At 46.8% G+C, this 15,330-nt stretch overlaps 2 protein-coding genes across 3 annotated transcripts in view; one reads left to right on the top strand and one right to left on the bottom strand.

The window, feature by feature from the left end:
* The window catches only part of LRRIQ3 (leucine rich repeats and IQ motif containing 3), a 100,270-nt gene extending 95,770 nt beyond the window's left edge, over positions 1–4,500 (bottom strand). The window contains 1 exon segment of the mRNA XM_075936241.2: positions 4,364–4,500. The gene's annotated coding sequence lies outside the window, so the exon portion shown is untranslated.
* Positions 4,501–4,510: 10 nt separating this feature from the next.
* The window catches only part of LOC102460847 (serine/threonine-protein kinase TNNI3K), a 213,073-nt gene continuing 202,253 nt past the window's right edge, over positions 4,511–15,330 (top strand). For both annotated transcript variants that reach the window (XM_089780463.1, XM_006130397.3), the window contains exons 1-3: positions 4,511–4,638; positions 8,656–8,823; positions 13,150–13,242. In XM_089780463.1, the coding sequence (XP_089636589.1) occupies positions 4,560–4,638; positions 8,656–8,823; positions 13,150–13,242 (340 nt within the window). In that variant the 5' untranslated portion in view covers positions 4,511–4,559. The remainder of the gene's footprint in view (positions 4,639–8,655; positions 8,824–13,149; positions 13,243–15,330) is intronic.

The raw sequence follows: 15,330 nt of genomic DNA on the forward strand, positions 1-15,330 counted from the left end.
CATACCAGGTGTGTCTGGGCAGGCTCAGCCCAGCATGAGCTAAGGGTGGAGAGGGTTATTGTGGGGGAATCCAGATGTGGGAAGCTTAATGGGAGCTATGGATGCTCAGGAGCTCAGCGGGGTGTTTTGGAGTAGGAGCAATGGGACTCTAGTTCAGCTCAGCGGAGGAGTTGAGGGGAGGGGAGTTTGATATGGAGTCCAGGTGCTGAGGAAGTGAGACTTAATTTCATAGGATAGGGGGCCGAGGTGCAACTTGCTGGAACTCAGTGGGCTGAGGGTCTGGGGAGCTTGTTGGATGAGTTCAGGTTTAGGAGATAGGGCTTGTCAGGATGAGGGTTCGATGGGACTGCTTAACCAGGGAGCCAGTCCCAGCTGGTGTTGAGGGGACACTGCATGCTGGACTCTTGCTGCTCCTCATCTCCCCAATTCATCATCCCCTTTCCTTCTCCATCCCTCTCCTCATTCCTTCCCTACCGCCTCTTCCCCCCACTTCTCTCATTTCCACCCACCCCCATCCACTGCAGAGGACGGAAAATAGAAAGCATGGGGGGAGAGGGCAAGAAGGGGAGGGGATTGGGCAGCTATCACTGCAGGAGCTAGACAATCCCCACCACCACTCCACACACTAGCAAGGGGGAAGCCAACTAAGCAGGGAGAGTGCAAAGGAGAAGGGGGGGCAGCAAAGTGGAAACCCAACCCACCCTGGGTCAAGATGCAGGGAGGGGATGCTGAATGGGGTGAGAGGCTAAGCAGGAGCAGAAACTGGCAAACAGAAGAGGTGGCAGCAGCAGGAACATAGCAAGCTAGGTAGGGCAACCTGCAGAGGGCTAGCAATCCTCCTGGAGCTGGTGAGATTAATGGAATTGAGGCTGCTGCAGTAGCAGAGAGAAACCAGATGACTGTAATTGGAGCCTGGTGTCTGTCCCATGCAGGTTCAGGGACAGGCTGCTGAGGAGGCTCCCCTCTTCTTTGCCTTCCCAGGAGCCCTGGAACCTGCCTGAACCATACAAACAACATTCCACAGCAACCCCACCTGGCAGATGGAGGTGTGGAAGGGTGGGGCCAGCAAAGCCCCAGCTTTGGGTAAGCTGTGCCTTGTTTTGCCTTACAGATCACACGCCCATGATTATATACAAATTGTTTAACAATATTATTCAAAGCTTTAATCTGAGCAGTCACAAAACTTCATTGAGGAATGCTTATGGTTTTAAATGTACAAGTTGTTGTTTTTCCTCATATGTTTTTAATTAAATTATATAAACATTGTAATTTTTTTTATCACTGGTGACATCTTTAGACACTAGAACATACAAAAAGAAACAACACTTTCTCTTTCAATAAATAACAAAGGGAAAATAAGTGATACAACACAGTACAAACACATTTTAGTAAATTCCAAGTTTTCCTATCAGTGTGAATCAGAAAGAGAACCATGTAGTCTACTCGTGTTGTTCTTGAAATTCAGCTAGTAAAAACAGAAAACAAGGGCCCTGAGCAACTTGGGTAGACTTTGTGTGTCCATGTGAAACCTCAAGTGCATCTGCATGAATCCAGTTGTAAGACTGGGCCAAAATACTGAGATGCATCTGAATATTATAAACTATTTCTAATCAGATAATTGAAAGATACCATGCTACTTTAACATAGCATCTATTACTATACTTCTCAGTGTACCTTTTTTAATAAGTTACCATTTCTTCTCAGTCAAAGATGACAGCACTTCACAGTCTTTTATAATTAGGCCTCATAGGGTATGTCTACACTACAGAGAAGATTGAAGTTGCTGCTGTTGATCTTCCAGGGTTCAAATTAGCGGTCTAGTGAAGACAGGGTAATTTGAACTGAGAGGGGCACTCCGGTCAATGCTGGAGGTCCTGCTTCCATGAGGAGTAAGGGACGCTGAAGGGATAGTGTGCTCCCTTCAACTTCTTGCAGTGTGGACAGCACCAAAAGTCGAGTTAAGGTACTTTGACTTCAGCTATGCAATTAACATAGCTGAAATTGCGTATCTTAATTTTACTTTATCCCATAGTGTAGACATATAGAGCACTTAATTCTGCCCTATTGAAGTACATGGGTGTTTTGCCACTGATTTATATGGAGAATAAGGTTTCTACTACTGTTGGACAGCTACCTGCTCCCCTTCCCCACATATATACCCTTGGGTACTACCTTCCCCACATCCAGAATACTGTCTCCCCATCTCAACTCCCAGGAGATGGAACCACCACCTGTGGGCTCCTACAGGCACCGACCCTCTCAAGCTTGCAGTGGCGCCAGCCTCATTCACCCTGCAATGACCCTCACACTTGATACTTGCCTGATAATAATGACTGGGTACTGCCAGTCCTGAGCCCCTATGCCCACTCACTATACATGAGCCATCCTGTCACTGTGGCTTCCAGACAACTCTCTCTGTACAGGAACCACTGCCCATAAGGCTCCCCTGCTACAGCCACTGACAAAACCCAGAAGTTGTAATGTCCTGGGAAGACTTACACATTTCTTTTGAACAGATAAATAGATGATATATAAATAAATTGGTCCTAGGAAAACCAAACAGGTAGGAGCAAAATCAGACCCATAAACAAGGCAGGATTTTGGGCAAGCAACCCAGGTATAAATTATTCAAACATTTAAGAACTGCAGGGAAATGGTGCCAAAGATGATGTTTCCTGTCTGGCACACCATCGGGACTATTTTAAGAATGAGTACATGGAGATAAAGTGGAGTTCAGTAACTTGTCCACACATAAATATATAAAATGAGTCAATAGCAGAATTGAGGCTACAGGTTGAACCTCTTTAGTCCAGCACTTTCTGGTCTGGCAACATCTAAGGTCTAGCATAATTTTAGTTATCTGGATGTCTATTTATCCTGGGTACAGCCAAGTTTTCACAGTAATATAACATTTGTTTACAGCCAGCAGTCCAGGCTCTCAATGTTCTGTGCTGTTATTTAGCTCTAATTTACCCTTAATTGTCTTCTAAGAGCCCAATAAACAGTGAAAGTGTTGGTAATGCTGCTAGACAATATTGATCTCCTGCAGTTCAACAAATTCTAGGTAGTGGTCAGGTCCCAAGGTGTTAGACTAGAGAGGTTCAACTATGTAGCCTTTGTTCCCAATTGCTTGCTCTCACTATTAAATTACACCATACCTAGATGTGTCACTTGTTTATTGCTGGAGCTTTACCTCTTTTGATCCACAGAAACCTACTGTTTTCTCACACTTCATAAACTGACTTCACAGGTGCAAGTTTTTTAAACTAAAATAGCTTACAGAAATGTTTTAAGCCTTCATTATGTTTGGTCATCTACCTTATTTTGAATCTTCATGACGTATTTACAGGCCAGAAATGAATGTCACACATTTGGGTCTCATGATTATTTTTTGATCTTTCACAAATACTTTATTTTTAATAAGTGTTTAATTTATAAACAAACAGCTACAGATTGACCAGACAGAAACAAACACACTTGAATATACAGAGCCCGAATGATGCCCAATTAGAGGTATATTGCTTGGTGCATCAGAAACCATATCACATTTTATAACAAAGTGTTAAGAAACTTAAAGCAAGACACATGGATTACTTTTTGCACTACTGACATGCAGCCACTTCTGGGCCAGCCGACTGCAGCTTGAGCGAGAAGGTGAGGAACTGCACAGCTACTGAAAGGTGAAGATGGGCACTCAGGGACCAATGCCAGAACCACTCAAGCGGGAATACAGCCAGGGAATGGAGTTTAACAAACTCGCTCTTCCAAATGTGATAGAAATGGAGCCGTGTTAGTCTGGTGTAGCTGAAACGAAATACAGGACTATGTAGCACTTTACAGGCACTTTAAAGACTAACACTTTAAAGACTAACAAGATGGTTTATTAGATGATGAATTTTCGTGGGCCAGACCCACTTCCTCAGATCACTAGTGGGTCTGGCCCACGAAAATTCATCATCTAATAAACAATCTTGTTAGTCTTTAAAGTGCTACATTGTCCTGTATTTTGTTTCAGCTCTTCCAAAACAACGCCAAGACACCTTTGGGGTTGCGCTGTCGCTTGCCAGTCTCGGCCACACTTCTGCAGGCAGGGTGAAATGACTTTGCATTGCCCCCAACTCGGCGCTGCGCAATTACCAGCCAAGCTGGGCAGCCCTCAGCGACCACCAGGACCCCGCTTTAAATCTTCATTCATTCGTGTCTGTCGGAGACCCCCGGGGTGGGTTCAGCCCCCCCAGCCGGGCGCGACCCAGGCGCCTCTGGTTCCCCGGCGTTCAGTCCCGGCCTGGGCTGGTCTGCCTCGGTCCCCGCCGGCTAGAGACCCCAAGGTTGAGCCCCGCGGCCGGGCGCACGCTCTACCCACCTGCTTCCGGCAACGCCCGCTCCCAGCTGGCCGCGAACACCGAGATGTTCGGCTGGGAGCTGCGGCCTTGTTTGCCTGGCGGTTACCATGGGGACCGGCCCGAGAGACGCCCGTTGCTCCCCGCCTCCGGGCAGGACAGCGCGGGGAGGCGGGGCCGGTAGTCGAACCCGGAAGCCCCTGGCTTGGCGCCGCCGCGATGCCTACGGAGGAAGAGCTCGATATCCGTCTCCAACAGGCCACTCGGCGGAGACTGGCGAAGTTCGACGAGCTGCGAGGTAGGGGCCGGGCCGGGAGGGGGCCGCTGGCCCCTCGGCCGGGGTGATGGAATGGAGCTGTGGCTCCCACCCTGGGCACCGCCCCCCAACCCCGCTTTCAGCTGCGCGGCTTCCGACTCAGGGGAGTCAGCCTGACCCTGCAAAATGTGACTGGATTCCCTTAGGGCTCGGCCATGGGCTGCCTTAATCCTGGTGCACTAGCCCCAGATGAAACACGTGGGCTTGACTCCCCTCAGTGGCTGTGTCTAGACTGGCCAGTTTTTCCGGAAAAATCAGCTGCTTTTCCGGAAACACTTGCCAGCTGTCTACACTGGCGGCTTGAATTTCCGCAAAAGCACTGACTTCCTACTGTAAGAAATCAGTGCTTGTTGCGGAAATACTATGCTACTCCCGTTCAGGCAAAAATCCCTTTTGCACAAAACTTTTGCGCAAAAGGGCCTGTGTAGACAGCTCAGATTTGTTTTCCGCAAAAAAGCCCCGATCGCGAAAATGGCGATCGGGGCTTTTTTGTGTAAAAGCGCGTCTAGATTGGCCACGGACGCTTTTCCGCAAAAAGTGATTTTGCGGAAAAGTGTCCGTGCCAATCTAGACGCTCTTTTCCGAAAATGCTTTTAACGGAAAACTTTTCCGTTAAAAGCATTTCCGGAAAATCATGCCAGTCTAGACGTAGCCAGTGTGTCCCTATTGATCTCAGTTGGAAGCACTGGAAGCAAAGCTGAGCACGTGTGGAAGTGTTTGTGAGATCCAGCCGAGGCTTGTTTGTGTAGTGCTCTTTAAAATCGGAAAGACAAGAGTTTAACACAGAAGGAAAGTAATACCACTCTTTGTAACAGATAGAGAATTTGAGAGGCAAAGTTGTGTCCAACAAGATCACTCAGCAAGGCTACAGTCTTGCAGACACTTTTACACACACTCTTAATTCTAAGGACAGGAGTATTCCCACTGAGTTCATTGCAACTGCTCACATATTTAAAGTTAAACACATGCATGGATGTTTGCAGGCTCAAGGCCCAGGTCAATCTGGGAATAGAGCTCAGGACTCCTCTGTATTCTGTGCTGTATTCTCTGTTTTAGTCCCCCGGTGCTTCAAATGAGTGCACATGATAGTTTCCTACATCAATATGACTCCATGGATTTAGATCTTTTGGTTGGATCACAATTTTATAGTAGGGTGTTAAAAGTAGAGAAGAAAAAAAGCTTCAGGTCTGGCCTGCAATAATGAGTGCTGGGGAAAAACTGTAGAGTCTATATAGAGTTTTAGGGGACAAAGGAGAAGTAAGGAGGGAGTATTGCAAATTATTTTTTCTTTCCCCATTTTATTGGCAAGATTTGTTTTCAAAGCCACTTTTTAAAAATAATTTCTAAGTTTAAGGTGACTTGTATTACAGGAGAAATGCTGGATATTGACTATATGAACTGCCCTATACAATCATATACATATTTTCAGAAAAAATAATTCCATTGAGAGTCTCAGAGGGGTAATAGTGTTAGTCTGTAACTTTAAAAACAATAATTATATTTTTGTTAATTTCTAAGGTGCCACAAGACTATCTATTAAGAATACATAATGTAGAATGATGTAATTTTCATTGGATTTGAATTACAATGGGTTCCTGGGTAGTTCTGAGCTTAGAGTAGGAGTCGTCAAGAGGCAGTCAGCAGTCACCAAGCCATCGGATCAAGCTCACAGTTGCCTAGCCGGGACCCTTAGGCACAGAGCAGTTGGAACCACTTTAAAGGCTGGCTGCTCTCTGCTCTCTGCTCTGGAGTCTGCGGAGGGAGGAGGAAGGCTTTACATGCTCCCCCCATCCCTCCAGCAAAATTTCTCAGCTCCCATTGGCCAGTTTCTGGTCAATAGGCGCTGTGAAATTTTGCTGGGAGCAGGAGCAAGATGTGAAGCCTCCCTTCTATGTCCCCTCCTCCCCCCGCCCCTGGGCAGCCATCCCCCTCAATGTTTGGAGTAGAGCCACATGGATCAGCCGGCCGACCAGCCTGGAGCTTCAGCACACGGCCTGTTCCAGTTCCTGCAGGGCCGCTGGCTGGGAGCCACCTAAGTAAGCACCTCCCAACCAGATGCGCCCTGGATGCCTCTCCATCTCCCCGCTTACCTGGTTCCGCAGGGGCTTGTCTTGTGGCTGGATCAGAAAAACAAAATGGCTGCCAGCAAAAAAGCCTCTTCTTAAAGCGGCTATGCTGGTTTGTTTTGTTTTTTTTGCTTAATAACTGCTGTCAGGGTCCTTTTTTTAACAACTTTAGTCTCCCCCTTTTTTTTTCCTCAACAGAATTTTTTTCCTGGTATTTTTTTTGGGGGGGGAAGGGGGGGCGGAGGGTTCGGTATTTTGAGTTAAACCATCTGGCAACCCTACCTTAAGCACACTAAGATTTTTTGAAACAAGATAGATACATAAAATGCTACCGCTAAGTCTACCCTGCACTTTATAGCATGTAACTTTCTGGCACGGGGGTGTGAAAAAAATACTGCCTCCTTGGCTCCCTGTAAATCGCCAGTGTGAATCAGGTTACAGAGCTGAGAGCTCTTATGGAGGTGTTTTACATAGAGCTGTGTCTTGGCCACACTTTCATGGCTGTACTTAGGGTTGCCAGCTGTCTGGTTTTCTACCGAATAGTCCAGTTTTTTGGGGATCTGTCTGGTAAAAAAATTCAGAAAATACCGGACATGTGCAACGTCCAGTATTTTCTCGTTTTCCAACTGGGTGCCCGGTAGCCTGGCTGGGGGAGTGGCTGGAAGGCGGTGTGCGATCGGTGCTGGGAACCCTGGTTGCATGTGAGGAGGAGGGGCAGCCCGGTCCGTGGTCCTGTGCGCTGGTCAAGCACAGGGTGGAGCTGGACTGACTCGCACTTCACCTGGACTGTGCAGGGGGCGGAAGCACCCTGGGATCTGCACTGCCCAGGTCAGTCCCGCTCCCCACCGGCTGATAGGCTCCTCCCCTCCACCCCCTCCTGGCCGGTTGGTTCTTCCCCATTTCTCCTCCCAGTCTCCCCCAGCCAGCCCCGCTGTACCTGCCTCCAGCTCTACCTCCCGGTGGCCGGTTACTCCTCCCGATCTTCCCCGGCCAGCCCCACTGCACCCCCTGCCAGCGCTGCTTCCAGTGGCCAGTTCTCCCCTCCTCCTCCTGAGCTCCCCCAGCCAACTCTACTCCCCCCTCCCTCCACCGACCAGCTTTGCTTCCCGTCGGCCGCCCCTCCACCCCCGATCTCCCCTGGCCAGCCCCTGACACCTTTCCGCCCTCCAGCTCTGCTTCCTGGCCCCCCCTTCCTTCTCCCAGACAGCCCCCGACTCTCCCCCCCCAATGAAGTGTGTCCGGTATTTTTTTTAAGACTACCTGGTAACCCTAGCTGCACTTTAAATTTTTAAGTGTAGACAAATCCTAAGGTGACATTCTGGCTCAACTGAACTCTATGATAAAACTCCCATTGTCTTCAATGAAGCCCTGATTTCACATCTGGTGTAAACAGCAAATTGTAGCCAGTCCAGGGGAATCCTAGTAGGAAGGTTAGGATTTCTGTGATTTCCATCTGCATTTCCACTTAAAAGCTATGTATCGGTTTTTGGACACATCCATCCCACTTAATTAGCTTCATTAACACAGGTCTTACAATTGACAGGTACTTCTGCTATTATATATATCTCGTGGTTTCCACTCCAATTCATCTGATGATTCTAGGATAGCTCATGATTCTATCTATATTAATAAGTCTTTAAGGTACCACAGGACCACGCGTTGTTTTTAAAGTTACAGACTAACATGGTTAGCACTCTGTGATTTTGTAAGCAGTATTGATCAAGTCTGACGTAAGAATATGCATGAAGTGATGAAATTGAGATTGTATATAGGCCCTGTTTAGTGGGGCATTCAATAATTTTTGAGTGCTTGATTTTACAATGTAAGTTCCTATAATGTAGTTTTTGTATTAGTTTTGGACTAGAGAGAATGCCATTAATTTCTCTTTATTATACCCTGTTGATGGTCTGTCCTGTTAACTCTTTTCAAATAGGTAAAGTCACACAAGCTAGAGAATTCTGGGATGCTGTTGTGATTACAGCAGCTGACCAAAAACAGCAATTGGCTTATGAGCAACAGCTATCAGAAAAGTTGAAAAGAAAGGAACTTCCCCTTGGAGTACATTACCATGTTTTTGTGGATCCCCCTGGACCAAAAATTGGTGGGTATTTTACTGCCTTTTTTTTTTCTTGTTTTCTCTTACATGCCATAGTCATGGATAGGGATGTGATAACTGGTAACCGGTGGGGGCTGGAGCAGCTCCCCAGCTGCCACAAGCAGCCTGGGTGCTTCTGTTTGCAGGGAGCCCAAGGAGCCGCATAGGCAGATGCTTCAATGTCCAGAGTATTCTCTGTTCTCGGTAGGCCGGGCGCCCTGCAAGCAGGGGCTCTTCCAGCATCTGGAGTGCATCTCTCCGCAGGCCTGCCGTGGACACAGGCTGCTCTGGTAGGGGCCAGGAGCTGATGGCAGCCAGAGCTTCCACACAGGGTCTGGGAGCCAGCAGCCAGCCCCACTGCAGGACCCCACAGGCTGGGGGCTTGAGCAGTCCTTTGCCTGAATCCCACTTAGTCAGGTAACCTGTTTCACATCCCTAGATAAAAAAGACATGCTAACAATCAGTCAAAGAAATTAAGTTTACCAGGTTCTAACTACATTCATTCAGTAAATAGATACCAAATAGATTGCAAAGCCCGATGGCAGCTTTGTCACAATCTGGTCTCTATCCTTCTGTATAACAAAGGCCTTAATGATTTCTGTGAGCCCTAATCTCTTAGAAAAATAGCCAATCTTGATTTTAAATGTTTCCGGTGATGAAGAAGCCACCTCAACCATTGGTAAGATTCGTTGTTTAATATTTCACTATAAATTGACTAATTTTCAGACAAACAAAATTGTAGTAAGTATTATGACAGTTGTCTCTTATAGGGAAAGATTTCCAGAAATCTATTAGAAGCTTAATTGTATTAATTAAATCACAAGAAATATTCTAACAGCATTAAGCAATATGTTTTGATTCAAATGTCTAATTATTAGCATTAATGAGTCTCATGTGCCTTTGGACTTCACATAAGTTCAGTAGATATATTAAAAGTCACTTAGAAACATTTATATATTGCCCTTAAAGTGCATTCACACTACATAACCTGGTTAGCCTTTGCATGTTAATAATAATATAAAGCATGTATATATAAGTGCATAACACAAAATATTACTGCTTTTCATATATTCATATTGCACATCATAACAGATCTATTCTAATCTGTACTGTAATGTGTTTAAACCTATTAGGTCCAAAATATTGAATCCATAGCAGGAGTCTTAATGAAAAGTAGTCATTGAGCATGCACAGTGTCATCTTGTAAACTTCAGTAGCTCAGCCATTTGTTTTTAGAAAGTAATTAATCTGATTGAACTGTAGAATTATTTACAAAGATTTATTTTCAAAAATGGAATTATTTTAAATGATAGGATAGGTCGGCAACATCCGGCACGCGTGCCATAAGTGGCATGGGAGCCGATTTTCAGTGGCACATGTGGCAGGAGCTCAGTCCTACCCAGGAGCAGCCTTAGACGAGCTGCTGGCAACTGGTGAAATGCGTGATCGGCACCCCCACCTCCAAAGCCTTCAATGGCCGTTTATCTTGGCGCCCTAGACGACCGCCTAGTTCGCCTGTATTGATGGGCCGCCACTGGTCCCGCCCCTTCTCCCCAGCACAGCCATTGGAGCCCTCCCTCTTCCCTGGCAGCAGGTTAGGCTGCAGTGGCAGCAGTCAGCACTGCTGCTGAGTAGTGGTGCCTCCGGGTCCAGCATGGGATCATGTGGCCATGGTAGCAGTGGGTCCAGGGCCGGCCTGGGACCATGTGGCTGTGGTAGCGGTGCCTCTGGGGCTGGCCTGGGATCATGTGGCCGTGGTATCGGCACCTCTGGGGCTGGCCAGGCCCGAGTGGCTCCTCCAGTTGCTGCAAGGGGGCGCAAAGCCTGATAAGTGTCCCCCGTCATGCCCAGATGACCCCATGCCCCAATCCCCCTCACTCACTTCCCTCCCCCTAGCATAGGCCCCACATCCCCAGCTTCCTCCAACATCCTCCATTGTTCCTGCACCCTCCCTCCTGGCCAGATACCCTACCCCTGTCCTAGTCCTGCATCCTTTCCCCTGGCCTGACACCTACCCCCACCCTGCTCTTTCATCCACCATTGCTCCTGCACCCACTCTCCTGGCCACACACTGCACCCTCCCTTGCTCTTGCTCCTGCTCCCTCCACCTGGCCAGACATCCTACTCCCAGCCTGCTTCTGCACCCCACCTCCCTCCCAGATCCTGCACTCCATCCCTATCCCACTTGCTGGCAGCCCTGTGTCACACACTGAACCCCTCCTTTTTGTCCCTGCTCCAGAGCCTAAGGGGGTCCATAAAATCAACTAACTCTGGAACTCCAGAAAAGTAAATCTGGCCTATGGGAAACTGTGAACCTCTTCACTCCTGTGGGGCTGAAGCACCGGAAGAGTGAAGTGTCTCAGTTTGGGGCCACATCAGTGAAGGTTGGGGGGTTTTGGAGGAGTTTTTTTACGTCTCACTTGTATGGACCTCAGCTGAATTTTCTGTGGGTCAGTGGCTCCCAACTCAAAAAAGGTTCCCCACACCTGTCATAAAGATAACATTGAAACCTTTTGTTTTGGCTATAAATTAATATTTTACTTTATTTAAAATGAAGTTTGATAAACCAACATAAAACGCTTAGTCTGTTTAATCATTTAAATTAGACCATTCTCCCCAGCTGCAGCTGGTTCAGAAAATATTTTCACTGTACCCAGCCTACCCCTTCCCCCACTTTCCCCCAGCACACAGATCCGTAAATAGAAGTGAATAAGTTAAATCTAGGCACGCCACTTCTGAAAGGTTACCGACTTCTGTTATAGGAGAACAATAAGTATCAAAATACTGGTAAACTAGGGGTGGAAATCCTCTTAAAAAATTAGTTAGTTAAATTTTAATCACTTAACTGGGGTCTGGACAACCTATTCCTCCAGCTGTGCAGGGGTTGGGAGAGGTTTTCTCCACGGTCCTGTTGCACTGTGGGCAGGGATGCTGCTCTGGCCCACCAGAAAACCCCATCAGCCAGGCTGCCACAGGAGGAGGGCTGCACCCCACACTGGTTACTGGGTAATCATGCCAGTAAGGCTAGTGCTTACCAGGTAACGAGTTACCTTTCCTCCTTCCTCCTCCCCAACCCTTTTCTGTACTCTACCTGTCAAAAAGTCCTTTTGAAAACTTTCTTAAAATCATGAAAGGCCACAAGTTAGAGCCAGTTTTTGTAGCTGAGTTTTCCCCCCCTTGACCTGATGGCAGATCTTTATTGATGTCACTCAGGGGATGAAGTGGAGGGGAGAAAAGTGGTTTTTTCCCCCCAAGACCTGAATATTTGAGATGCTGTTTATAGTGGATTGTGCAGACAATCATAAGGTGACTCCCAACCTCCTTCCCGCAAGGTTTGGTCAACATTATTGGCATGGAGCTGAATAGTACTCTCCTTTCAGAGTTGTTTTATGCAGTCTCAGGTAGACCTTTTCACATCAATAGATACTCAGTTCACAATTTAAAAATGATCTTTGCAGCCATGAGGACTAGAGAACTCATTTAAAAATAATTAACAATTTATGCTCTGAGCAAGGGGTCAGCATCTTGAAAAGCGTTTATATGCCCAGCTTCTTCAAGCCAGCCTGGTTCAATTCCTGATACAGGTTGGACCTCCTTGGTCCAGCACCATCAGGACCTGATCAGTCCCAGAAAAGGGAATTTGCCAGAGGTCTCCTGACACCAGCCCTTCAGCCTGCTGCCCCTCCCCGCTGCCAGCTCCTTCAACTGCCTACTGGCCAGCCTCAGTCCCGGCACTGCTGCCCGTTGGGTGGCGAGTGGCCTCGGCCATCTTCTGCTGGGCTGCCGTGGCCCCGGCCAGGTTTCCCCTCCCAGGCTTCTGTGGCCACAGCTCCAGCCTCACTGCCAGGTGGCACATGGTCCCAGATGCACTGATTCTGTGACAGTCCCAGCTCAGCTTCCTTTCCAGGTTGCTGCAGCTGCAGACCCAGCCCTACTTTTACTGCTGGGCAGCAGGCAGCCCCAATCATTGGCTGATGAGGCCCCGGACAGGCTTCCCCTTCTGGGCTGCCATGGTCATGGCCCTGCTGCTGCACAGAAGGCAACCCCGATACCACTCCCCCGCTGCCAGGGCTGCCTCCGCACCACAGCTGCCCTGGCTGTTGCAGTCGCACCGCTACTAGAGTCACCGTGCTCCCAGCTGCTGGCCTTCCTGCTCCAGGGCTGTCTTATCCAGGAATATCTGTAGTCATTCCTGACTATGGATCTTGCCTGATGAGAGATTCACGGTTAAGGGGGGTGCAACCTGTACTGCTTGCATATAATTTTTGTACTCTTGACATGTTTATGTAACTAATGTTGATGTTCTTAATTTATGTATTGAATCTTTTGTAGGAAATGGTGGATCAACACTGCATGTCCTTCAGTGCTTGGAAGAGATGTATGGTGATACATGGACGTCTCTTACAATCATATTAATTCATTCTGGTAAATTGTTTTCCTGTTGTGAATTATCTGGTGCATTGTGCTATTTTTTTTCTCTTGAATGAAAATATGGTGATTGGGAGAAGAAATTGTCAGATCTCTCTCAAGTGAGCTCAGATTTGGCTGACTGACTTGGAAATCTAATGGCATCTGAACGTGGGTTTGCAGTTCATGTCCAACTATCTCAGCTAAAGGAATATGGAAATGCTGTGTAATAGCAACCTCAGCTTTTTAAGAGAAAGAAACTTATGTCACCATATAGCAACATCCTCTGGAGGAGATGAGTTGTTTGGCTCATCTATGGTTCAAAATTGCAAAAGAGCCTGCTTACATGTTGTAAGAAGAGAGACATTAATGCAGTTTTGCTTTATGCCGGATATTTTCTGACTTTCAGATAGTGAGAGAAGTAAATATAGAAAATAAAAGAACATAAGAACATAACATAAGAACGGCCGTACTGGGTCAGACCAAAGGTCCTTCTAGCCCAGTATCCTGTCTACCAACAGTGGCCAGCACCAGGTGCCCCAGAGAGGGTGGACCGAAGACAATGATCAAGTGATTTGTCTCCTGCCATCTCTCTCCAGCCTCTGACAAAGAGAGGCCAAGGACACCATTTTATCCCCTGGCTAATAGCCTTTTATGGACCTAACCTCCATGAAATTATCTAGCTTCTCTTTAAACTCTATTATAGTCCTAGCCTTCACAGCCTCCTCTGGCAAGGAGTTCCACAGGTTGACTACACGCTGTGTGAAGAAGAACTTTCTTTTATTAGTTTTAAACCTGCTACCCATTAATTCCATTTGGTGACCTCTAATTCTTCTATTTAGGGAACTAATAAATAACTTTTCTTTATCGGCCCTCTCCACACCACTCATGATTTTATAGACCGCTATCATCTCCCCCCTCAGTCTCCTTTTTTCTAAACTGAAAAGTCCCAGTCACATTAACCTCTCCTCATATGGGACCAGTTCCAAACCCGTAATCATTTTAGTTGCCCTCTTCTGAACCCTTTCCAAGGCCAAAATATCTTTTTTGAGGTGAGGAGACCACATCTGTACACAGTATTCCAGATGTGGGCGTACCATAGTTTTATACAGGGGCAGTAAGATATTCTGTGTCTTATTTTCTATCCCTTTCCTAATAATTCCTAGCATCCTATTTGCCTTTTTGACCACCGCTGCACACTGCGTGGAAGTTTTCAGAGAACTGTCCACGATAACTCCAAGATCCCTTTCCTGATTTGTCGTAGCCAAATTAGCCCCCATCATACTGTACGTATAGTTGGGGTTATTTTCCCAATGTGCATTACTTTACACTTGTCCACATTAAATTTCATTTGCCATTTTGCTGCCCAATCACTGAGTTTGGTGAGATCATCTTGGAGTCCCTCACAGTCTGCTTCTGTCTTGACTATCCTAAACAGTTTTGTATCATCTGCAAACTTTACTACCTCACTGCTTACCCCTTTCTCCAGATCATTTATGAATAAGTTGAAAAGGATTGGTCCCAGGACTGACCCTTGGGGGACACCACTAGTTACCCCTCTCCAATCTGAAAATTTACCATTTATTCCTACCCTTTGTTTCCTGTCTTTTAACCAGTTCTCAATCCAAGAAAGGACCTTTCCTCTTATCCCATGGCCATGTAATTGACACAAGAGCCTTTGGTGAGGGACCTTGTCAAAGGCTTTCTGAAAATCCAAGTATACTATATCTACTGGATCCCCCTTATCCGCATGCTTGTTAACCCCTTCAAAGAACTCTAATAGATTAGTAAGACAGGATTTCCCTTTACAGAAACCATGTTGACTTTTGTCCAACAAATTATGTTCTTCTACATGCTTCACAATTTTATTCTTTACTATTGTTTCGACTAATTTGCCCGGTACTGAAGTTAGACTTACCGGTCTGTAATTGCCAAGATCGCCTCTAGAGCCCTTTTTAAATATTGGTGTCACGTTGGCTACCTTCCAGTAATTAGGTACGGAAGCCGATTTAAAGGCTAGGTTACAAACTACAGATAATAGCTCAGCAATTTCCCATTTGAGTTCTTTTAGAACCCTTGGATGAATGCCATCCGGTCCCGGAGATT

Source organism: Pelodiscus sinensis, chromosome 9 (genome assembly GCF_052426305.1).
Source record: "Pelodiscus sinensis isolate ZL-2025 chromosome 9, ASM5242630v1, whole genome shotgun sequence".
NCBI lineage: Eukaryota > Metazoa > Chordata > Testudines > Trionychidae > Pelodiscus > Pelodiscus sinensis.